This window comes from Crocuta crocuta, unplaced genomic scaffold (assembly GCF_008692635.1).
Source record: "Crocuta crocuta isolate KB4526 unplaced genomic scaffold, BGI_CrCroc_1.0 scaffold431, whole genome shotgun sequence".
Lineage (NCBI taxonomy): Eukaryota > Metazoa > Chordata > Mammalia > Carnivora > Hyaenidae > Crocuta > Crocuta crocuta.
In genome coordinates this window covers 3,320,129-3,345,049 of record NW_027528859.1, presented here as the reverse complement: position 1 = coordinate 3,345,049, position 24,921 = coordinate 3,320,129, and the positions used below count along the sequence as shown (strand labels likewise).

At 43.1% G+C, this 24,921-nt stretch overlaps 1 protein-coding gene across 11 annotated transcripts; it reads right to left on the bottom strand.

Annotated features, from left to right (window-relative positions):
• Positions 1–1,220: 1,220 nt before the first annotated feature.
• SLC25A51 (solute carrier family 25 member 51) lies at positions 1,221–18,323 on the bottom strand. Of its 11 annotated transcripts, none has more exons than XM_077756147.1 (5): positions 17,655–18,317; positions 14,480–14,563; positions 13,399–13,524; positions 13,244–13,301; positions 1,221–5,460 (listed from the first exon to the last, which is right to left on the bottom strand). In XM_077756147.1, the coding sequence occupies exon 5, from the start codon at positions 5,417–5,419 to the stop codon at positions 4,526–4,528; it is 894 nt and encodes a 297-aa protein (XP_077612273.1). In that variant the 5' UTR covers positions 5,420–5,460; positions 13,244–13,301; positions 13,399–13,524; positions 14,480–14,563; positions 17,655–18,317; the 3' UTR covers positions 1,221–4,525. The 11 variants fall into 11 exon arrangements, with proteins under 11 accessions (XP_077612273.1, XP_077612272.1, XP_077612274.1 ...); XM_077756146.1 differs by lacking the exon at positions 13,244–13,301 and adding an exon at positions 9,776–9,820; XM_077756148.1 differs by lacking the exon at positions 13,244–13,301 and adding an exon at positions 9,776–9,817.
• Between the last annotated feature and the right edge of the window lie 6,598 nt (positions 18,324–24,921).

Genomic DNA, 24,921 nt, shown 5'->3' with positions numbered 1-24,921 from the left:
ACATGGCAATGAGAAAGAATGAAATCTGGCCATGTGTAGCAACATGGATGGACCTTGAGGGTGTTATGCTGAGAGAAATAAGTCAGGCAGAGAAGGACAGATACCATATGTTTGCACGTATAGGAAGATTAGGAGAAACTTAACGGAAGACCATGGGGGAGAAGAAGGGGGGAAATAGTTGGGGAGAGGGAGGGAGGCAAACCATGGGAGACTCTTGAACGCCAAGAACAAACTGAGGGCTGATGGGGGGCGGGGAAGGGAAGGGGAGTGATGGGCATGGAGGAGGGCACTTGTGGGCATGAGCACTGGGTGTTATGTGGAAACCAACTTGACAATAAACTATTTTAAAAAAATAAAACAAAATAAAAAAATAAATGTAAATGGATTAAATACCCCCAAAAAACTTTCTACTTCAAAATCAGATATGCTCACTGGAAAAAAGGTCCCCACTGGAAGTTTCAGATGCTAAACAAAGTTGGGCAGCCACCTCTTAGGGATCCGGAGTGCCCTGCTTGCGCCCGGCCACACCCTGAGAAACTTGCTCTGTGGTCTACAACAGCGCCTTGGCGGCCAGGCTAAAACAACATCGCATCAGATGCCAGGCACAACTCTCCTTTTATCAGTTCGCAAGTTCAGAATATCCACGTTTATAATGAATTCCAACCCTATACTGGAGTTTTAGAAGCATTATGGCAGTTGCTCCCTTACCTTGGGGTCCTTTCCAGGCAGTTTCAACTGTCCCCAGAGACGAGGGGGAGGGGACCTTAAAATTTAACATGTAAACAATGCAGCTAAAATAATTTCACAATTTCCTAACAGAAATGAGTAGCTGTGAAGTCAAAAGTAGATATAAAAAACTCAGTACAAAGGTCCAGACTGCTTAGCATGGGGGTACGTGTGACATGAAGGCACGCTATACCATAGAAATCACTGATACGCTGAACTTACTAAGTTTATACTCAGTAGGGAAATGTTTATTTGAGAAAAACCATTTTAAAAAATGCTTTGCAATTAAGTTATCTGGAAAACTAAGTTATCTGGAACTCTTCTTGACCAAAGATGGATAAATGAAGGACTGTTCTACCTACAAAGTTAACAGGTAAAGGTGCTAGTCAAAGCAGTACACTAAATGGTTAGCAACAGAGACAAGCCTGAACCACAAAAAAGTTGTGCCAGTAACCCTAACCCAACCACAACAGAAGACCAAATTGAATGGACTTAAAAAAAACAAACAACTTTATTCCAAACAGAATTACCAAAAGAAGAATGTTAACTTTGACACATTTAACAGATTTCATTTAAACTGTCACAAAACTCAAAATATCAAACAAAAACAGCTTTGTGTGCTTAACCGCTTTTAATAATGAAACTTTAAGAAAAGAGGCCTGTGGAGACTCCCCCACAATTTGGGAGTCACTCAGGCAAGCAATTACTTACTATTAAGCAAAAAAGAGTATTAAAAATGAAAAGTCCTCAAATTTAAAGACAATGCCTTTTCAAGTCTTTGATATGTATTTATATGCACATGAGAAAACAGTATCTTAAAGGAAATAAGATCTGAGTGCTCACCCTTTCTTCACATGTGATGGCCTGTCTCGCCTTCATTTTGCCTGCATACTCCTCTCTACACAATTTTATCCGCACTGACCTGCCATTTCCAGCACAGCGTGATCAGCTGACCCATTGCACACATCCTGTCTGCCACCCAGGATTCCCTTATGTGTTTGCACAGCACTAGAGCGGAGTATTACCACTGTCATCGAGCTAGGAAATAGGAAAGCTCAGGTCTCCAAAGATGATTCTATATACACAATTCTGTTTTATTGCACAGTTTACAATATACAGCAGGTGATTACATAACCAACCATAAGGTAAGAATATTGATTATTGAGACAAAAACATCAACGGTCTCCAACCACAAATGAAACAAAGACACACAAATCTGCCACCATAGAAAGGTTGTGTTTACTCTGTGATGCAGTCCTGAGGGCTCGTACCACTCCTAAGCATGTTAAATACAGAATCCATCACATATTCCTGGTGGCATCAGAGCTCAAGTATGGGAGGCAGGACCAGAAGGGCCCTGTGCTCATAAGCCGTCTGTGCCACCTATGTAACAAAAAGGCCACTTTTAAAGCTCTTCGGATAAACTTAATCATGTTTGCCTTTTCAAAACTACTATGAGTTCACACTGAAGGTAAAAAACAATAGTTAGAATCTCTTATTAATAACACGCTTTGACTTCTTTTAAGGTTCAAAGCTGTTGGCTACCATAAGCAAGTTCTGCTGAACTTTGTCAAATTTAAAAGGTCTACAGGACAACACAAAACCATCCCTGGTAATGTATTTGCAGTTTGGTCTTCAAAAGTGACAAAGAAATCCAAATGTATTATGAGTTAAAATCATTAAAAATATTTATTGTTTTTAAATGCCACAAGTTTGAGACTGCAGAAACCAAAGCATCCCCTTTTCAAATTCTCACTTCACTTGTATTTCACAAAAGTGCTTCAGAACGTGGGTATCTATGGCCTGACTGGAGTGTACAAACAGGAAGCCGGCTCCCAGGCCGTGGCCCCAGCTGCCTCATGTAGGTGGATGCCGAGCACCTACACAGACCCGTTGGTGCTCAGGCACCAGTGCCTGTCATTCATGTCCCAAAACTCAACCCGCTTCAAAGCCAGACTCTATTCAATAAGCCAAAGATGCTACTCACGTTTATTCGATGTCAAATCCTTGTGTTCTGAAATCCTCACATCTGCATCTTGGTTTTCAAAGTAAACTGCCATTTCCAACACAGTATTTTCAAACAGGGCTGTTGTAAAGCTACTGAGCCTCATTACTGCCTGGAAAATGCTGGATAATGCTTCCCAATCCTTTATGGGTGGAAGATGTTCATGTGACCAGCCACAGTGCATTGAGAGGTAAACATCTCTTTTGGACTATCTGCCCGGAAACTGAGTAAACTATCAGTGGAGACGCGGATTTTGTTTTAGTCAGTGTATGCACATATTCATATGCAGTTACCCAGAATGAGGACAGCTTGGTCATAAGAAACCTAACTACTCTGCCGTGTCAGATGTTGGCAAGCAATTTTAACTACATTATTTACAGACGGGAATTTTTAAGATTGATAAGCCACTTTTCTAGGATGTTTTAGGTTTTATTAGTTATTCAATTGGTGAATAGGAGGCATTCTGCCTTACTGATCAGGATGAAAGATTTTAAAATCTGATTCCTTTGACAAGTAAGTTTTTCTCTGTTATTTAAGGGATGAGTATGCTATCCAGCTATTACGAACTTCTAGCATTTAAAACTAACCCTCTAAATATCTTGATTTAGATTTTATCACCTCAAACTGCTTTAATGATAAAATGTAAAACTGAGTTCTCAAAATATAAAAATCCTAATAGAAGTCTCCATTCCAAGAGTTAAATAAAAAAGATAACTAACACTGTGGGGTGAAAGCTATCCTGAGGTTTTTTTTTTCTCTTTAACACTTAGAAACCAGGAGGGAAAAGTCTATAGAGTCCCATTAACAGACTTCAAAAATACAGTATTATGCAAGTATTTATCTTTTTTTTTTTTAAAGGACAGTTTCGAGAACAGGATACTTCAATATGTGAAACTAGGACTCAAAGTGAAAACACTCTGCAAACTCCCAAAGCTCTTCACTAAGTTGGCAACAATTAATCAAAGAACTGAACTAGCCAGAGTTTGATCCATATGCAATTAATGTGAAACTTCTTCACAAGATGAAACGTCTGTAACGAAACTAAGTCTCCCCATCTTTTGGCAATGAAGTAAGTGAAATTAACATAAAGGCATTCAAAGGATTTAAGGTCACATTCAGAACTAAACATAACACTTTCCAACTCAGAAAGCAAAATGGGAGCTTTCACCAGCTACCTGGGTCTGCCCTACCACACCTGAACAGTATGGATGATGACTATCCCAACAGGTACTTAGTTTCAAAACTAACACAAGCCATGGATCATGAAAAGCCTACACCTCATAAGCTGTTTTGCTCCTCTCTGTCCTACCATGTTTATGCTTATGTTTAACAAAGACCACCCTTTGCAGCTCCTCCTAAAAGCAGAGAAGCAAGAAATGGAGTAAGAGAAGGAAGCCTGAGAATTCACAGGGCTCTAAGAAGAGCCTTTTCTCTGGCTGGTTATGGCCACTGATGTTTCAATACAGAAGGTTTAAAGACTTTTGGGGAAATGAACCATTATCTTGGCTATTAGCTTTCCTTGTCAAAAGCCATCAGACAGACAGCTATTAACCAGGCAACTAGCCTAAAGTTCTTAGATAATGATTACAAAACAAAATCAAAAACCCCTTAAATTTTCCTATTAGAACCTTTTATTCTGAATTTGTTGCTGCTGAAAGAGAACAGCTCTGCCCATAATTCATTACGCCCTGAACTTGTGACACCAACCTGTATTTGGCCAATTAGGAACAAGGCCAAATTGCATTCTTCTTAGGTCTATTCAGTTAATAAATGGCACTTAACTGACAGTTTCTTTCATATAATCTTTAACAAGAACTCATAAGTCGCATTGATTATACCCCAAGAGAGGAGAGACCGATGGTAATTCAGGTGAGCACCTCTGAAAAGGTTTGTCAGCTTCCTGTCCCGTTCTAGCCAGATTTTTTGGAACACCTTGGGAGAAGACTGAAACTCCCCACCAATCTGAGACTGCATGCGAGTTTTTACAACATTAACTGGAAAAAACAAGATTCCCAACATGGCACCCAACAGACCACCGCAGATAAAATCATTGACCAAATGAGCACTGTGGGTGGTTGCGGTAGGCAGATGCTCCTTAATGGGGCCACGAAGGCCAAAGAAAAGGACATTGCTGAATCCATTACGGAAAAGAACAGGTACCAAGCCTCGATAATATTCTCTTATTCCATGGCATCTGAGTGCCTTGAAAGCCTGGTAAGTGTTTGTAAATTTGTCATGATGCCTGTGGTCTTGAAGCAATGTCTGAACTCTTTCCAATGGAGTGAAAATTGCTTCTGTTGTCCCTGCAAGTACCGCTGCCACGCTACGAGTTGCAAACTCAGGGGGACTGACATGCTTCCGGAGAAGGCAGGATAAGTCCTCATACAGACCGAACATAAGCGCCAGCGTGGTGGTCTTCTGCATCAGTGGGGGAAGGATGCCGCGGTACAAGTTTCGAAAGCCATCCCTCCTCAGCTGAAGCACTGCATCCCGGGTTTTGATTCCGTACAGCTGCTGCCGAAAGAGCACCTTCTGAATGGGAAATGTGATTGCTACATTGTTGAAAGCTGCACAGCAGCCGCACAGATAATGCTTCATTTCACCCACATTTGCAATATGAGGTGACAGGTCTTGTTTGGAAGATGGCAGGATGGGCGGCCTCTTTTCATGAGCTTCTGAATCCACCATGTTGCTTAAGATCTTTCTTCTTCATGAAGGATATTTTTAACCTACAAATAACAAAATGACAATAGGTAAACCATTATACATAGGGCTAAAAACGTGGAACTTTTCCATAACCCTTTCTCTAACTTCTTGAACACTACTACATTTCCCTCCTTTTAGGCCAGATGAGTAGCTGGTCCAGTACTTGCCAAGGGCCCCTGGAGGTCCCACAGACTCTTGCAGGAGTCCAGGAGGTCCTTCCTTTTCCAGCCACGTATCTGTGGGAAGTGGGATTTTCTGCTTATACTTCAACCAGAACTTCTCCCAACAGACGCAAAGCAGATGCAGAGAGAAGACTCCACCTACCTTTTATGCCCTTTTACACAGACCTACAAAACTGTCAAACACTCTTCTCATTAACTTTTTTTGAAAAATTGTTATTTTTTCACGAAAACGTGTTGTCCATATTAATGTGCAATGGGTTTATCATTGATATTTTAAAGTGAATATTTAAAAATTTTCTTTTTGTTTCTAAGACCGTAAGTACTAATCTACATAAATAAGCACTCTTTAGGGCCCACAATACTTTTTAAGCATAAAAGGGTCCTGAGACACCAGAAAGTTTGAGAACTCCTGGACTAGTTCATATGTGCTATCAACTACATAAGGGAATATACCATTATCCCTCTGAAAACATTCAAAGTCCTTCGCGGAGAAATAAAATAGCAAAGCATGCATTCATTCTTTCTGTTCACTAACACTTTAATTAGTGTCTAATCTGAACTAAGCCCTGTACAAATTGCTAGAGATGCAAAAGCAAGGAACTCATGGGGTGCCTGCCTGGCTCAGTCAGTAGAGCATCTAACTCTGGATCTCAGTGTGGTGAGTTCAAGCCCCACAGTGGGCATAGAGCCTAACTTAAACAAAAACATAACCAAACAAATGAAAACAAAAGCAAGGAGCTCACAATGTAACAAGAGACTGCCAAGGAAAATAAAGACATCATAGCATAAATACCTTGTATGATAAAAAGGTGCTCTAGATAAGGGACACTGAGCATGCACTTTGGGAGGTAGAGGCTGGAAGAACAGGGTCATGGATGGCCCACAGGTATGTACTATACACTGCATTTTCATGTATTTAATTCTCAAAACAATTGCAGCAAGTAAACATTACTTTCCCAGTTTTACCAATGAAATAACCAATATTCTCTTTTGTCTGAGGTGCAGAAAGTAACTGGTAGAGCTGGTGTCATAAGTCTGACTCCAGAGCTCATGTGCCTGCTATCATACCACAGGATGACAAGGACTCTGGGAGGCTGCCCTGGACAAAAAGTGGCTCTATCAGACTGCTGCAGATGTGAAGCCTAAATATACAGGCTTAGCCCACTAAGTAAAACTAAGGTAAGGCCCTCCCTCAAGAACACACCTGCTTCCTTAAAATGGTAAGACCACCGTGCCTTGCCAGTCATCTAAGTTTGATTTTCCCAAAAGGATTCGAATATTTGGATCATCCAGAACAATCCTACAGCCCAGAAATAATCTTGACTGGGGGACTATATGGCAATTTTATTATATTTTAGATTAACAGGCTAAAATTTTTAAGATTTTATTTTTTTTAAGTGATCTCTGTACCCAACCCGGGGCTCAAACTCACAACCCCAAGATCAAGAGTTGCATGTTCCACCAACTGAGCCAGCCAGGCACTTCCAAAGGCAAAATACTTTTAAATTGATTTTGATTCCTCAACAGTATGAAATCACACTTATGAAATTACTCAACAATAACTCAATTAAAAAATGAGCAAAGGACTTGAACAGCCATTTCTCCAAAGGAGATATAAAACAAGATAGGAGACTCCATCCATCTTCTAAGCCAGACATGAGAGACCTACAAAACTGTAGAACATCCTCAGGTGCCAGCAGGCATAGGAAAAGATGCTCAACATCGAAATCAGCAGAGAAATGCAAATCAAAGCAATGAGATCACTTCACCCATTAGGATGGTTACTGTTCAAAAAACACCAGAAAATAACAAGTGTTGGTAGAGATGTGAACCCCCATGCACTGTTGGTGGGAATGTAATATGCTGCAGCCACGAAAACAGCATGGGCAGAACTTCAAAAAAGTAAAAATAGAACACAGGAGTCAGCAGTCCCACTTCTAGGTATGAATCCCGAAGAAGTGAAAGCAGGTTCCGAGAGGTGTGCGCACACCCACAGCAGTGCTATTCACAACAGCCGAGAGGAGGAAGCAGCACAACATCCACTGACGGATGAATGGTAAACAAGATGTGGTGCATATATATAATGGAACGCTACGTGGCCTTAAAATGGAAGGAAATCCTGTCACATGCTACCACATATTAACTGGGAAAAAAAGTCAGAAAAGGACAATTACTATAGGATTTCACCTAAAAGAAGTAGTCGAAATTCAGAGAGACAGAAAATTGAATGTTGGTCAACAGGGGCTTGGGGAAGGGGGAACAGGGAGTTACTACTTAATGGGTATAGGTTCAGTTGTGGAAGACAATAAAGTTCTGGAGATTTGCTCTTTAACAGTATAAAAATACTTAACATTATTGAACTGTACACTTAAAATTGGTTAGGATGGTAAATTTCATAATGTGTTTTTTTACCACACACATAAAAATACTACATGTAAGGATTTTAATGGTAAATAAATTTTTAAAAACTGGCTAGATAAACCATTTAGGTCTCTCTTTTTTTTTTTTTTTAATGTTTATTCATTCTTGAGAGAGAAAAACAGTGCAAGTGGATGAGGGGCAGAAAGACAGGAAGTCAGAAAATCCAAAGCAGGCTCCAGACTCTGAACTGTCAGCACAGAGTCCAACAAGGGGGCTTGAACCCATGAACCGTGAGATCACCACCTGAGCCGAAGTCAGACACCTAACCAACTGAGCCACGCAGGCGCCCCTCTTTGCTATATTTTTCAAGTTAAATTTGTGTCAATCTATTCAACGGTTTTCAAAAGATGAGATGACAATAATAAAGCTCTAATCAGAGTAACAAAAGGCCAACAGTGACAGACCAAGGAGACAAAGTTTCAAAGTAAGCAAATTACAGTATCTCTCTGAGGCTCAGTTTCCACACTTAAACTGAGGCCAGTGTCATCCACCATGCACAATCCAAGTGAATGTCAACTAAAGAGTCTTAACCCCAATGCTGGGGGCACTGTGAGCAATGCACTTAGGGTCTAGTAAACAAATGTCAGCCTTCCCAGTGGCCTCCTCCCTACATTTTTAATAAGAATGTATTTTGTTTCATTCGGACTTCTAGGAGAACATTGTCAAGATGACTTTCTTTGGGAAGTTTTTCTTTGCCTGATTTTAAATTGGCCTCTTAGCATACTAAGAAAATTAAATTCAACCAACTTATTCAACTCCTTCCATGTTCCTGGTACTGCCCTACATGTCAGAGACTAAAGATAGGTAGAACCCTGGCCCCAGGACAGGTAAGACATGCAGACCATTAGACTGCAGTGTGATGAATGTCAAGCACAGAAATATGCACAAGGTATATAAAGGCCCAACAGAGGAAGGGGTCATTAACTACTGGTCTGACAGGGCAGGACAGGAAATGTGGGCAAATAGGGTGAAGCACATTCAGCAAAAGAAAGCAGCACAGACTAAGGTGTAGGTCCTGTGTCAAAGGAGCAGCAGCATCACATTCTGGAGAAATTATTCGAGGATGTTCTGCTAGATCACCGTGTGGATGGAAGATGGGTGGGTGGCAGAGGAAGGGGAAGCGGGCTTACAGGCTTGGACCTGTGTTATGAGAGACCCTCAGGAAGATCTCAAGACCCTCTGACACGGAGTACTATTTTTCCCTTTCTCATGTGAAGCAAACGGAAACAAGCTATTTTTCTTCGCTGCCAGGGTCTGTGTGTCCTCTCCCCACAAGACAGACTACACTAAAAAGAATATGTAACAGTCAACCTTTGGCCTAAAGTCTCTTTGTTTTGGAGTTCCAGTTGGCCTGCTCCATGTTTCTATTAGAAAAGATAAACTTGCCCTCGGCCGAGAAAAACGGTGACTAGACACCACTGCAGGCCCAAACTCTGCCCTTAAGGAAGGTCCTAAAAGCGGTCAGGAAACTTTTCTTGCCATTAAAATCTCCTCCTTGACAGTGCCAGGGGCGCAACCGTCACGGTCCACCCACAAGCGGGGGAGCCACACTACCCCCTCAGGTGGGGCGCTGGAAGCAGCAGAAACGCATGTGAACGCTGCTAAGCACTACGGTCAATCGGTTCAACGCTGCAGGAAAATGTGTTCCACTGCAACGTAGTCAGGGTACAGCCTGGCTCAGAGAGGAATATTTCTAATTTTGGCAGGTAATAAAACAGTTAAATTATGAAGTCACCTGTATGCTCAACTGAGAGGGGCTGGGTTCCTTGGAGTTGGGCTGCTTGTAGATCCAATAAAACAAATGAATCATTTAAATGAAAATTCACAAAAGAAACACGTATTAATTTTTTAGGAAAAAAGTACACATTAGAAATTAAGCATTTAAAAAAGGATATTTATTTTTTTAAGAGAAAAAGTTGTAAGTCAATTAAATAAATTGACATATCCATGCTCCAGGCTCACTGCCCTAGCTCAGGGCTCTTTAGGTCTTGTCTGACTCAGGCGAGGGCCTCTTTACCAGTCAGCCTGCCACTAGTGATACTCACAATGCGTTCTAGAATCTTCTAACAACAGTACAGAGATACCCCAGTATTTTGAATGATTGTACAGTATTCTATCATTTGGAGGTATTACACATCATTTATTCTATCTCCTATTTTAGTCCCTGGTTTTTGTTTAGGTTTGGTTTCTTTTTTTCTTTTCTTTTTTTAAAGAATGATGCATTGGGCAGCCTTGGACATACCCCCTGCTTGGGTGAACTCTTACAAGTTTATCTGTAGGGTAAATGTTTACAATGGGATTGCTGGCTCAAATTCAATTTGACAGCTACTCCAAATTGCCCCTAGAAAAATTATGATTTACACTTTAAATTATGTGTATGCCAGTACCAGTTCTGATACCATTTCCAGCAGCAGGTATTAAATTGTAATTTCTGCCTATGTGCTGGGTAAAAAAAAAAAAATCTCATTTTGTCATTTAAAAGTTTTTTAATGTTTTATTTATTTTTGGGAGAGAGAGAAAAGAAAGTGCATGAGCAGGCAAGGGGCAGAGAGAGAGGGAAACAGAGGATCCAAAGAGGGCCCTGTGCTGACAGCAGGGAGCTTGATGTGAGGCTCGAACTCACAAACCGTGAGACCATGACCTGAGCCAAAGTTGGATGCTTAACCAACTGAGCCACCCAGGCACCTGTCATTTAAAGTTTCTGATTAAAATATAGCATTTTTCATTTTTGACCATTTGGATTTCTTTTACTCTAAATTTTCATGTTATCCATTTTCCTGTACACAAAAATTTTTCTGATTTGTAAAATCTTTATATATTAAAAAAAAAAATCAATCCTAGTTATATTTACCAAATTGTGGCAAATACTTTCTCTGCTTTATCATTTCTGTGGTACTGAAATTCTCAAGTTGGGTATTAAATCTATTCATCTTGGCTTCTAGGCTTTGTAATACCCTCAGAAGGCCATCATTACTCTAAAATTATGAACGAGTAACCCATGCGCTGCTTCCCTCTCCTGGCTTTATCATCCATCCTGTGACCTGTGGAACGGCAGAGTAAGGCTCGAGGCAGAGAAGAGATACCTCTGGAAGTGACTGGGGAGCAGAAACTAAATGCCCACAGGCATGTGCACATTCCCGCCACACTACCTCTGCCCCGGGAGCAGCCCAGCACTTCTTTAGTGCCAACCTGCTGTGACCCACAGTGGTGGCAGGACATGTGTCACCATCTGGTAGGGCTTCCTCATACCCTTCTCAGAATTCTCAGTTTCCTGGCTCTCACGCTTTTCCTGGTAAACTTTAGTGTTTCTGTCACATTCCTCTCAAAAATCTTGTTGGTATTTTACAGAGAAAGTGACTTTACAGATTAAAGAACTGTCACTTTTTCAAAATTAAACTATACTTTACAGGAATATGAGGTCTTCCTATTTACTTGTGTCTTTTTACAAACCTTATTAGCATTTACACTTTTTTATACAGATACTGAATATTTTTGAGGTCTAGTTTATCTTTTTGGTTGCTATTATGAATGGGCTGATTCCTTCCAATTAATTTTCAGACTGCTTTTTGTCTGCATACGAAAAAGCTACCAATTCTTGTGTATTAAGGTCAGAACCAGCCAATTTACAGAATCCTCTTGCAAATTCTCAGTTTTTTGGACTGGATTTGATTCAGCTTCCACTATATAAAATACCACAAATTATTTTTATTTCTCCTCTATGTGACTTTTTTCTATCTTATTAGATTCACAAATACTTCCTGAACAAAATTAAGTTAATAGTGAATGTCCTTACTTTTTTTTTTTTAATGTTTATTTTTGAGAGAGACAGACAAAGCGTGAGCAGGGGAGGGGCAGAGAAAGAGAGGGAGACACAGAACCTGAAGAAGGCTCCAGACTCCGAGCTGTCAGCAAAGAGCCCCGACATGGGTCTTCGACTTGAGAACCAGGAGATTATGACCTGAGCCGAAGTCGGACACTTAACCTATGGAGACACCCAGGCGCCCCATATATTTTTTTAATGTTCATTTGAGAGAAAGTGAGGGGGTAAGGAGGAGTGGGGGGGAGAGGGAATATTCCAAGCCGGTTCTGTGCTGCCAGTGCAGAGCCCAATGCAGAGGTCTATCTCATGAACTGTGAGATCATGACCTGAGCCAAAATCAAGAGTTGGATGCTAAAGCAGCTGAGCCACCCAGGCACCCCCTCTTTATATTTTTCTTGACATTTCTGGGAACTTTGCTAGGAATTAATGTTAAACACGACACTAGTTTTTCGTGTGAGACACAAGAAGTTGTCATCAGAGTATTCATAATCCAAGTCCTAACAGTTTACAGGGAAACAGATCACCATGACACAAAAATGTTTACTGATCCAACTAGCCCCTATAAAACCTGTACCCACTCAAGTAACCTCTGTCTTCTTTCCCCAACCACCTTTAGGATTGTGCTGCAAACATGAGTGAAGCAGGTCTTTCCAACAACTATCACATTTCATCAGATAAATTACATTAAAAACCCCAAAACTTCATCCTGTATTCATCCTAAGAATTAGTAGATCTTTAATTATATAAGCCCCTTTACCCCACTATTTACTAGGAAATTGTTTCCCATTAAAACTGGATTCCACTTTTCTGGTACTAATGATCAACTGGTAAGGGCTTAGAGGGTTTTCAAACATGGGAAAGGAATATATTTATTCCTGTTTTACTGAAATTCAACCACCCTCAACCCCTCCCAACACCACTAAATCAGGAACTTTGGGAGCTACTGAGATGATCATATGAATACTAGAGACATAGCCAGTATAACATTTAAGAGCTGCAGCTAACTGCCTGGGTTCAAATCCTGGCTCAACCACATACCTACTGTGTGACCTTCGGCAAGTTCCTCAATGTCTCTATGACTTAACTTCCTCATTTATAAAATAAGGATGTTACCTACCTTATAGGTTGGCTCAATTAATTAAGTTACTGCATGTAAAGTATCCAGGAGAGTAGTCTAGAGCACCAGAGGGATTCAACATGGATAAACTATTATTACTGTTCTTCTTTGATGGATTTATTTGGTGTAAATGTTAGTATATTTCTTGTTAATTACTTGCCCTTCTAATATAGGAATGAATCCTCCTTGGACATGATGAAATACTTTAAATGTATCACTAGATACCATCCACTAATATTTTAAAATTTCACATCACTAGAACATACCAAGTTTCCAATTTTAGTGCCATCTTCATGCCAAGTTCAGGTGTCAGTGTTCCACTGGCTTTGTAAAAAGAATCTGTCACTTTTCCTTCTTTATGCTGGTGAACAATTTAAATCTTATCAAAATTACCTTTTCCTTCAAAGTTAAAGGAATTCACCTGTAACATCATCTGGGCTTGGTGTTTTGGGGGATGGTAGCTTTTTGGTAACTTTCTCAAATTTCTTCCATTGTTACTGGTCTGTTAGGTTCTTTCTTCTGGAGTCAATTTTGGTAACTGGATTCCCTTTAAAAAAAAATTCTGGTTTATTTAGATCATCTTATATAGTACTTACTGTTTTGTTTTTAAATTTTTTGTTTACTGTTTATTTATTTTTGAGAGAGAGACAGCATGATCAGTGGAGGGGCAGAGACAGAGGGAGACACAGAGTCCAAGGCAGGCTGCAGGCTCTGAGCTGTCAGCACAGAGCCCAATGTGGGGCTCAAACTCATAGAGATGATGACGTCTCTCTATGAAAGAGATGACCTGAGCCAAAGTCAGACGCTTTACCAACTGAGCCACCCAGGTGCCACTAGTACTTGCTGTTTTTAAAACATATTTCTAGTCTTGACCGGGGCATGCAGTTTGTCAAATTTACATTCATCCCATCCCAGCAAGAAACAAGCTCTTAGATGTACCAGTTTTACTATTTTTCAGGTTTCAAATGTTTCTCCTCTTTATCTCTTTTCTCTTGTTTGGTCTAGGTTTACTGTATTCTAATCTCTCAAGTTAGATGCTTATTTTTATTTCTTCGTTTCATAATCTGGGTGTTTAAGGCGACACATTTTCCTTTGAGCACAACTTTCTAATATTACTTTTTAAGATTCTCTGTGGAGGATTTTGGTCTAATTGATGGCTGCCTCATCTGCATCACGTCCTGTTTCTTCAACATAGTGGCTTTGATTTGGGATTATACACACCCAGCTCCAGAATCCAAGCCTGTTTCAGCTCTGTGGCATCTGATATCCTGTATTTATGCTCAGGAGAAGAGCATCTTTCTTGTGGCCCACAGTAAAGACAAGGATAGATCTCACTATCTGGCAACTGTCCTCCAGTCACAAAAGATTCGATGATAAATACCCCTTGAAGCTGACCTTCATTGGTGGGAGAACAAAGCAGCAGTGGTGGCAAGCTGACTATATGAAGTCCATTACTAAGTTTTTTGACCACAGCAGGGCAAAGGTAAGAGATACATACAAACCTGAAATATCCAGGCTCCATGACAATCTTGCCACAGAAAGAAAAATAAAATAGCCACTGGCATCCATCTTTCTGCTAGATCATGCTGAAATGCAGGGGAAGGGGAAAGAAACATAGAACTTAAAATGGATAAAGAAATGTTTTTTAAAAGTCCCTGTTTTGGTACATTCTGGAGAAATAGGATCTTCTAGCATATCTAGCCATAGCTCTGATATCTAACTATAGCCTCCTTGATCTGATGACTGCATTGTTTCGATTTGCTTTTCTGGAAAAGCATGTTTGCTAAAAGCCATACAGACTTCCTCCTTCCAGACTTTGTCCTTCCTATGTAGCAGTACATCAATCTTTAGTATAGCATCGTGCCATGCAGCATTTGAAGAATCAACTTTTTTTAAGATTTTATTTTATTTTTTTAAAGTAATCTCTACACCCAATGTGGGGCTAGAACCCATAACCCTGAGATCAAGAGTCTCATGCTCCACTCATTGAGCCAGCCAGGTGCCCCAAAGACTCAATTTTTAAAACTATTAACCTGTTGATGACTTTATTATGCTAATTCCCATTTCAATAGCGGTTTCCCTGAATTCAAGACACAACTTCTTGTATATGACAGCTTTCCATCATGCATTATTTTTGTAGGTACTTATATGACTTGGAGAGAACTGAAAAGAAAAAAAGCAAACAACCCACAGCCTTTTAATTTGTTTAAAACATACTTTCTGCCTTGTATATTTTATGCTCTTAAGCAGTTAAAGAAACCAATGGCATTTTAATCTATTTCTATTTATCAGCAATGGCATTTTTATTAAAAAAAAAAAAAGAAAAGTCTAGGGGCGCCTGGGTGGCTCAGTCGGTTAAGCGACTGACCTCAGCTCAGGTCATGATCTCACAGTTCGTGGGTTCGAGCCCCATGTCGGGCTCTATGCCGACAGCTAGCTCAGAGCCTGGAGCCTGCTTCAGATTCTGTGACTCCTTCTCTCTCTGACCCTCCCCTGCTCATACTGTCTCTCTCTCTCAAAAATAAATTAAAACATTAAAAAAAATTTTTTTAAAGTCTAAAGATGCTTGAGAAGAAGTTTGCCAGGGTACAGAGTTTCATAATTTCTAATCACTTAGTCTTCTACATCCTTACTTCTTACTGTTTTAGCTGACAGATGTGAATTTAAAAACTTGTAAGTACTACATTTGCCAATCTAAGATCAACCAACATTTTAAAAAACAACTTAGCCTATAAATGCTTTTACATCCATATAATGTCTTGCTCTTATTCAGTCTCAGGACTAAACAAAATAAAATCAACAAGAATATGCAGATTAATGCATATATGATTATATAATATATTATGACAATGTACGAGTGTAAAAAATTTCATTTATATACTATATATATAATAATAGATTTCAAATTCTAAAGTCACCACCTACAAGCTGTTTAACAATTTACTGTTTCTTAATAATACAAACCAAGTTATTTGTACACCTGACTAACCAAGTTTTGTCCACATTCACTTTTAATTTTTACTAGAATGATTTGCCTTTTTTTTTTTTTAAAATACATTTGTTTATTTTCGAGTGAGAGAGAGACAAGAGTGCGAGCAGGAGAGGGGCAGAGAGAAAGAAGGGGACACAGAATTCAAAAGCGGCTGAGCTGTCAGCACAGAGCCCTACAAGGGGCTGGAACCCACAGCCTGCGAGATCACGACTTGAGCTGAAGTCAGACACTTAACCTCCTGAGCCACCCAGGTGCCCCTGGAATGATTTACTTTTTAAAATTTTGCAAATTACAGTTACGTCATCTAGTTTGTCACAGCTCTTTGTAATAATGGAGACTGTTATTAACTGTGGCTCGCAGAAGTTGGCCATTTACTGACCACTGTATTTCACTATTTTAAACTATTTTAAGAACATCACTGTACATTTAGAATCTCAAATGAGCAGACCTGGAAAAGGAAAAAGGTAATGAAAGTGTCCTAGACTTCACAGATTTAAAACTTTCGTTCTAAACTTTAACCTCCTGAGACTGATGATGTCCTCAAAGAAACCACAGATGTACATGGGAAAAGAAAAATAATAAAACTAAAGCTTTCCCTCTAGTTTCACCCTACACACCAGGATGGTATGAAGTTGTTCTTAATTTAGCAATACAAGCAAGGATGGCGAACACAGTATTCTGTGGCAATGGAGTTTAGAATTTTACAATGTTTATCTATTTGGCCATGCAAACATGGCCAAATTTCTTTAAACTAATCTCTATACTTCAGTTCCTTAACATGGATAATTCTGTGCAATTTCCTGTAAAACTTATTTATCATAATGTTATCCTATTTGCTACCCAAAGCACTTAACCTATCTGATCAACAGGAAGCACAGTTGACTTTCAAGCCGACTACAAGTGTCAAACTTCTGCTGCAGAATCCAGCAGTGTAAACACTTACTGTAATTTACAGCCCACATGGATAAGCAGGACCCAGATGTGATCCCAGCACAAAGGTCTTTGTGCAAAAACTGGGGGAAAGGCAAGTGTAATTCTCGAAGGATGTGAACTCCCACAAGTCAGCAGGTCTGAGTCAGCATTCAGAACAAGAACAGTCTGGGTTCCAGTCCTAGTCATGACAAGATCTTGCTACAATACAAAAAGCAACGTCCCTAATTTAAAAATCCAATTCTCTAGGCTTACTTTATCAAAGGAGAAACCAAATCCCTTCAGTCAGCGTAACAGCTTATGATTTTTTTCTTTAGATGCACTAAGGGTGACTCCAGATCCAAAGTGCCTAACCTGTGCTCTGAAACCACTAGGGAACCTGACCAGTTCTGGCACCTTTTAATTTTATTGAACCCTTTGCAAGCAAGGGCAGAGGAGGCTCGAACCCGCAAGGTCATCACGCTCATACTTTCAGGGCTTCTGTTTCACTGCTGACTGTTAAAGAAACAGAGGGTGGGAATTAAGACCAGCTGTGTATAGCTGACGGGGCAAAATAAAGGTTACCTCCAAAGGGTAAATACAGCTGAGGCACCGATAGGCTCCACCTAGCTAAGCTCCGGGCTAAATAATCAGTACAGAGATTCACAATGAACATCGCCCGCCTGCCAGCCCCCCCCCACCCCCGCAAAAGCCTTGTACAACAACACGATGCAACATGGAGTCGTAAAATAAGCACTGCCTGTGGCTGAACTTACCGCCCTCTGAGGGTCCATATCCCCAATCCGGGATAAGGGGGAGGGCTGGGGACTGGGCAGGATCACCGAAGGCCCTTCCGTCTCCGACAGTCAACAGGCTCCGGCGGCCCGGAATCCCAGACCCCGAAAGGCAGGGGCCCTTCCGGCGTCCTAGCGCCGCCAGCGCCGCTCTCCCCTGGCCCAGCAAAGCCCGGCTCCTCCCCGCTTTACAGCTGGAGGCACCTCCCTGGCCAGGGCGCGTCCGAAAGAACGCAGTCTCCTCCGTCAGAAAGGCTCGCTCCAGCAGCCAAACAGCGCCCCCCGCCCCGCGAAGCCCCGGGAAGTCTGGGGACCCGCGGGAAAGCCGGGAGCCGAGTGGGCGAGGAACCGACCCTGCGCGCGCGCGCGCAGCGCCTCCGCCGGCTCCTTTGGCTTCGGGCCCCACCCGGGAGGGCGCGCGCGGGACCCACCAGGCGCGCGGAGAGGGGTGGGCCCCAGCGGCTGCGCCAGAGGGCCGGGGCCGGGCGGCCTCCTCAGACCGTCCTTCGTGCTTCCACTCCTTCAACCCACAGGCCGGGAGGAAGGCCTGTGCTGCCCACTCGCCAGCCTCCGGCACTCACCCATTGCAGCGGGCATCCAGCTCCGCGCCCGGTAGCCGCCAGCCCGCAGGTTGGCGAGCTTGCGAACCAGCGGGCGCGCAGGCGCAGACCTTGACCGACCCGGCGCGCGGGGCGTGGCGTGACGCGCTCGACGCCGCCCGAGTCAGGTCACGTGAGGCAGTTGCAGCCGCGCGGCTCCTCCCTAAAACCGCGGAGAGTCAGGTGACCCCAAGCAAGTACTCTTGGCACCAGCCGGGCAGGTGTAGGGTCATCCACCACACCTGTCGTAAGGCACTGGGTCTCCCCTAGCGAGAACCCCGTTCCCTTGGCGCCATACGGTGGCCTTGCAGTGCCACAAGCAGCCAGCGCGTTCTCCAGCGTACAGCCTAAGGGAGGATCAGTGGGAATTAACAGTTGTGAGAGGCAAGCGCTGAAAGTGCCCGCCTGGCTCCCCTTTGTAGCCTCTGTTAGGTTTCATGACACCCTCGGGGGGGGGCCTTTTGTCAGCTACCGATACCGCAGGCCACAGAGAAACACCTGTGTGTGCTTTAGGACATACAAGTCACGTTTAAACGGTTTCCTCAGACAACTGCAGGTCTCGGACTCTATGGCACCTGGAGATAGGAGGCTTGAGTAGATCAATAGCCTTGACACTTCTGGGAGTGACCCTGGATAAGTCACTGGTTCCTAAGCTCCCAATCCCTGTGTGAAAAGTAATGCCAGCCTTGCGTGCATCTTTTGGCTCTTGTAGGAATCACCACGAATTATGCGTGGCTCTAACTTGTAAACCGTGAAGGCAACACGACAGGTGTGAGGGGTTGAAGGAAAGGAGAAAGGTCAGCCTGGAAAGGAGAAGCGCTGCAGGAGGCTGCTGAAATATGTGTGAAGGATGTGGGTTAGTCCAAGAGGCAGCTTCCACCGGATGGAAGCATCAGTCAGGCATTGGCTCTAGGTGGGTGCCTTGCCCTGCCCACTTGTCCAGAGCGCGCTTTGTAGCTACAGACTCCAAAAGTTTGTCTGGTCCGCTTGGGCGGGCTGTTTAACTGCTGCTTCAGATGTAGGAGACCGTGCCACCTAATGTCAGCAGACTCTCCCGAGGTACCTGCTGTGTGCCAGTGTTCATGCCCAAGCTACCCCGGGGGAGCTGAGAGTCTAATGAAGGATATAAAAAACAAAAGAGTCTGGAAATTCAGAAGCCTGAGGGGCTTCTCCCCTTGGGAGAGAACCAGGGATGGCTTCAGAGGGTAGGAGGTGTTTGAACTGGGCCTGGGTTGAATGACTGGAATTTGGACTAGTGGAGAAAGTCGTAGTAGCAGAAGATAAGATATAAAGGTCAGGTGGCAGGGTCTGATAGGCAAATCTTGACTGTCAGACACGGGCACTTGGCATCTCATTAGTGCACAGGGGTAGATTTGGGGCTCCACGGGATGATGACAAGGCCACACACTGGTGTGTTTTTTTAAATTTTAATGTTTTATTTATTTCTGAGAGAGAGAGCAGGGGAGGGTCAGAGAGAGAGGGAGATACAGAATCTGAAACGGGCTAGCTGTCAGCACAGAGCCCGAACGCAGGGCTCAAACTCACGAACCGTGAGATCATGACCTGAGCCGAAGTCGGAGGCTTAACCGACTGAGCCACCCAGGCGCCCAAGGCCACACACTGGTTTGAAATGATAAATCAGGCAACAGTTGGGGCAGGGCATTCAACTCAAAATTCTGTTTATCCCCTCTTGTGTGAATTTCTGTTCAGATGTATTATTTGAAAAATCAATAAATCAGGCAGGCATCCAGCATTTTCAGAAGCATAAATAATTCATTTCAGATTAGGATGGAGTTAGTCTCCTGTGGTAAAACCTAGAGAGTAGGAAAAAGATTGAAATTAAATGGATGGTTGGGGCACGACAGACTCAAAAGAGAGGAAATCCCGGGCCGACAAGAACAGCCATGTCTGGAGTTGTGCCGGTGTATTTCTTTCATGCTGCAGGCCACAGCGCAGGCCTCTACCCCTCCAGGTCTTAGTTCCTGGTCAGAACCCCCTAGGCCCTTGATTGGCTCTTTTGGGGCATATTAAGGTTGGAACTGCAAACCCTTTCTTTTCTCAGGATTCAGCATAAAGTTAATGCTTTGGGGGCGCCTGGGTGGCTCAGTCAGTTAGGCGTCTGACTTGGGCTCGGGTCATGATCTCATGGTCTGTGAGTTCAAGCCCCACATCGGGCTCTGTGCTGACAGCTCTGAGCCTGGAGCCTGTCTTTGGATTCTGTGTCTCCCTCTTTCTCTGCCTTTCCCTGATTCACACTCGCTCTCTCTCTCAAAAAGAAACATTAAAAAAGTGAATAAACAGAGTTAGCGTTTCATTCCTCGGTCCTCACCTACCCACTTTTTCATTCATTCTTCAGCCCTTAAACCTCCACCCTCCATATTAGCAGTCAGATAATATCCTAGAAGGTATTAGAACCCACCTTTGATAATCAGGTTAAAAACTTCTCAGGTTAAAAACCTCCAATGGTTCTCTCTTGCCACCCCAATCAGTCCAAACTTCTTAACTTGGCATGAGGACCGTTTGTGTCCTGGCTGCTCTGCCTTACTGTCCCTCTCGTGCCCGATGACATTTTGTGCTCCGGCCATGTGCAGTCTCTCAGTGTTTTGCAAATCCTTGGTTCCTTAAGCCTCTTCCCCCCTTTCACCAATTAAACATGTTAACCGTTTCGAGGCTCTTTGCCTCCTCAGAAGAGCCTTCTCTGACCATCCCAGGCAAAATTGATGGCTCTTGCTGTTGCTTCCCCATAGCACAAAGTCTGGGGCAGTTCTAAATCCGTGCCGTATGTTATAGTAATTCATGAGGGTGAATCACTTTCTCACCACCGCTTCACCAGGGCAGCACTGCCTGCCTTGTTTCTGACCCTCCAACTCAGTGCTTGACAAAAAGGGTGTTTGCCCAAGAGGGTCTGGGAAAAGGGACATAGGAATGTTGCTGATGAATCATTGCTTAAGCACCTCTGACTCCCCCACCCCTGCCAAATGCTTTCTAGAAAGTTGTCTAAGGCCCTCAGTCTCCATGGGCCCTTATACCCACACAAAAACAGCTTTACCCGATCTGTCAGTGGAGTCTTGGCTGCTATGAGCCAAGAAAAGTCACCTGTGGTCATTCCCTAGCAAAGGGTCAGTGACCTTCCTTTCTCTTCAGCTCACACTCCCCAGGTGGCCTCTGCAATCCTCTGGGCCTATCTCTGCTCCTCCCCTTCACACCCCCAGGCTCCAGACACACAGCCAGCCACTGCTAGTTCCCTTCCCTGAACCTGCTGTGTCCTCTTCCGTACCTCCAAACTGTGTACATTTTGTCCTCTGTGCCTTGAAGGCCCTGCCTTGCGTCATGGGGAAGTCCTGTTCACCCTACACTGCTTAGCTTAGCTTAGCTTACACAGAGGCTTCTTGCTGCTTTCCCTGACTGTGACCTCTCTGCCTGATGCTTCATTGTTCCCCACTGTCGGCCCCCTGGGTGGTAGTGGCGGGAAGCCTGGGTGTCCTTGAATTCATTCAGTCTGTCCCTGTGGCTGGTCTGTGAACTCCAGGATGTGCTCATTTCTCCTTCACTCATTCTCAAACCTACATCGATCTAGCAACTCTTGTGATTTGCATACACCGTGCACATAATGAAGTCAAAGGTTTTACCCCACAAGTCCATGAGATGGTCTATTCTATTCCATTTATTCATGAATTTATTTTCATGCTGATGGGGACCCACTAAATCAGTGATAATTGATAATTCGTATATCATCGTATCAGAATTATCTGGGAAGCTTGAAAAACCAAACCAAAAAACCCAAGGGATTCTGATTTAAAATGGCCTCTAGTGGGATCTGGACCTTAGTATGTTTGGTTGGTTGGTTGGTTAGTTGGTTGGTTTTTGGACCTCAGTGTGTTTTGAAATCTCACCAGGTGTGCTCATGTCGAGACCAGCACCAAATCCTGACTTCTCCAGTGGGGCCTAAAGATAAGAATCACCTGAACTTGGCCAAGCAGCCTATGATCCTGGATCTGCAGCATTGGCATCACCTGGGGTCTTGTTAGAACTTATTCTTCCTTTTAAAAATTATTAAAAAAAAATTTTTTTTGAGAGAAAGAGAGACAGAGCATGAGCAGGGGAGGGGCAGAGAGAGAGACACACATACAGAATCTGAAGCAGGCTCCAGGCTATCAGCACAGAGCCCAATGTGGGGCTTGAACCCACAAACTGTGAGTTCATGACCTGAGCCGGAGTCAGATGCTTACCCGACTGAGCCACTTAGGTGCCCCAGAAATTATTCTTCTTAGCCTGCCCCAGACCTACTAAACTAGGGTCTGTATTATCGAGATCAAGTGATTTGTATGCACTTTACAGATGGAAAAGCTAGATTCTAGGTCCCGAAGGTTGGTACATAGATCCCCAGTCCCAACTCAGACCTACTACAAAATCAGAATCTCCAGGTGAGAAGCCAGTTGGCCGTGTACATTTAACACAAGATCCAGATGATTTTTCTCAGGCAATTTTGGGAAATAACAGCTCTAAATGGATATCCCAATGCATGATAGTGACCTAAAGTTTGAAACACAGGGGACTGCAGGACTCAAGAATGTATGAGTGAAAGAGCATGCATCCCAGGGGGGAAACTGGGGTCTGGCCCTAAGGAGAAACCATCAGCACTTGAGACCGGCACATACCAAGTGCAGTGAGTGTCCATAGAAGAGAAAAATTGCACTAGCTGCAATCAGGGAAAACTACCTGGAAGAGGTGATCCACAAATCATGATTAGGATTTAAACAAGGTAGGCTCCCGAATAAGCATAGGATTTGGGGGGGGGGGAGTGTGTAAGGAAGGAGACACCAGGCTTCCCATTTTCCCTGACCTTGCTCATATCCCCAAACTTTGCCTTTGTCCCAAACACACCTATTGGCAGAGCTTATGCCCCCTGGTAGCTCTCAGGGCTCAGAACGATTGCTGACCTCTGCGTGGGATCATGGGACACCTTACTTGGTATTTAAGTGACACATACTTGTGCAATACAAACACGTTTTTATCTAGCAAGGACAGAGTCAATAAAATAACATCAAACACTTGCACAATACTCTCTAGGTTTTCCAAGCAGTTACATGATAGTTATTTCTTCTGATTTTCGCATAATTTGTGTGCTCAGAAAAGCCCTGTGACCTGGTTGAGTTTAGTACCTAGTGAAAAGTGAGGCTGGGACCCTACCACCTCCACCATTTTTGAGTACAGAAGCACAGTTGAGCAGCTGGTGCTTAGCATTTGGAAAAAAGATCTGTGGATGGTGACTGGCAGACTGGCCCTTTACCCAGGACTCTCTGATCATATGTTTTCCCTGAGGAACTTGTCACAAATACAGGTTTCCGGCACCCACCCAAGATCTATTGAATCAAGATTTCCAAGAGGAAGGACTTAGGAATTGTATTTTACCGGAGACGCAGCATGTTGCAAGGTCAGCATACCTGAGTTTCAATCCTAGACCCACCACTTCCTGGTTGCGTACCCGGGGCAAAGTTCTCCCCATCTCTGAGCCTCAATATCCCTCTTCAAAATGACGGTCCTGGCTGGTGTCCACCTCTGAGTCCCTGAGGGAGGCTTCCCAGAATGGCTCATTCTCAAGGGTGGGGGGAAGGGGAACACTGGAGTTCAGGGACTGGGTCACCCAAAGCTCAAAATGTCACCCTTTTCTCTTGCTCCTGAGAAGAAGGAATTATGTGGTTCCCTTTATATTCTGCTCACTGTGGGTCATGACCCTCCTGTGGGGTGAGAGGTACAGAGCACGAGCTCTGGGCAGCCACCGCTAAATCAAATGTCTGTGTTTCCTAATATTCCCTTCACCTGTTTCTCCTGTTTCTCATCTGTAAGGTGGGGATCTCATCAGGGGAAACCAACGTGTGCACAACATGAAGGGCACATAAAGCAAGTCCACCTTCCTTGGGGACTTTATCATTGTTAATATCATTTACCAAATACTTATTGAGCACCTACTGTGTGCCAGGGACTCCCCTAGATCCCTGCTTGTGTGGAGTCTACATCCTAGGTACTATCTTGTGGATAGAGAAGGACAGATAATGAACATGATACATATTTGATATTTAAACAGTAAAAACAAGGGGTGCCTGGTTGNGTGTCTCCCTCTCTCTCTCTCTGACCCTCCCCTGCTCATGCTGTCTCTCTCTGTCTCAGAAATAATTTAAAAATTTAAAAAAAATAAAAGAAAGAATAAAAAAATTAAAACAGTAAAAACACTGCATAGATTTGATATTTAAATAACAAAGACAAGGAGTGCCTGTCTGGCTCAGTTGGTAGAGTAAGTATGTGACTTTTTAAAAAATTTTTTAGTGTTTATTTATTATTGAGACAGAGAGAAACACAGCATGAGTGGGGGAGGGGCAGAGAGAGAGGGAGAGACAGAATCTGAAGCAGGCGCCAGTCTCTGAGCTGTCAGTACAGAGCCCCCAACGCGGGGCTTGAACCCATGAACCGTGAGATCATGACCTGAGCCAAAGTTGGTTGCTCAACCGACTGAGCCACCCAGGTGCCCCGAGTGTGTGACTCTTGATCTCCTGAGTTCAAGCCCCATGTTGGTCATGGAGCCTACTTAATTAAAAATAAATAAATAAATAAACAAAGAAATAACAAAGACAATAAATAGGTATAATTGAAGT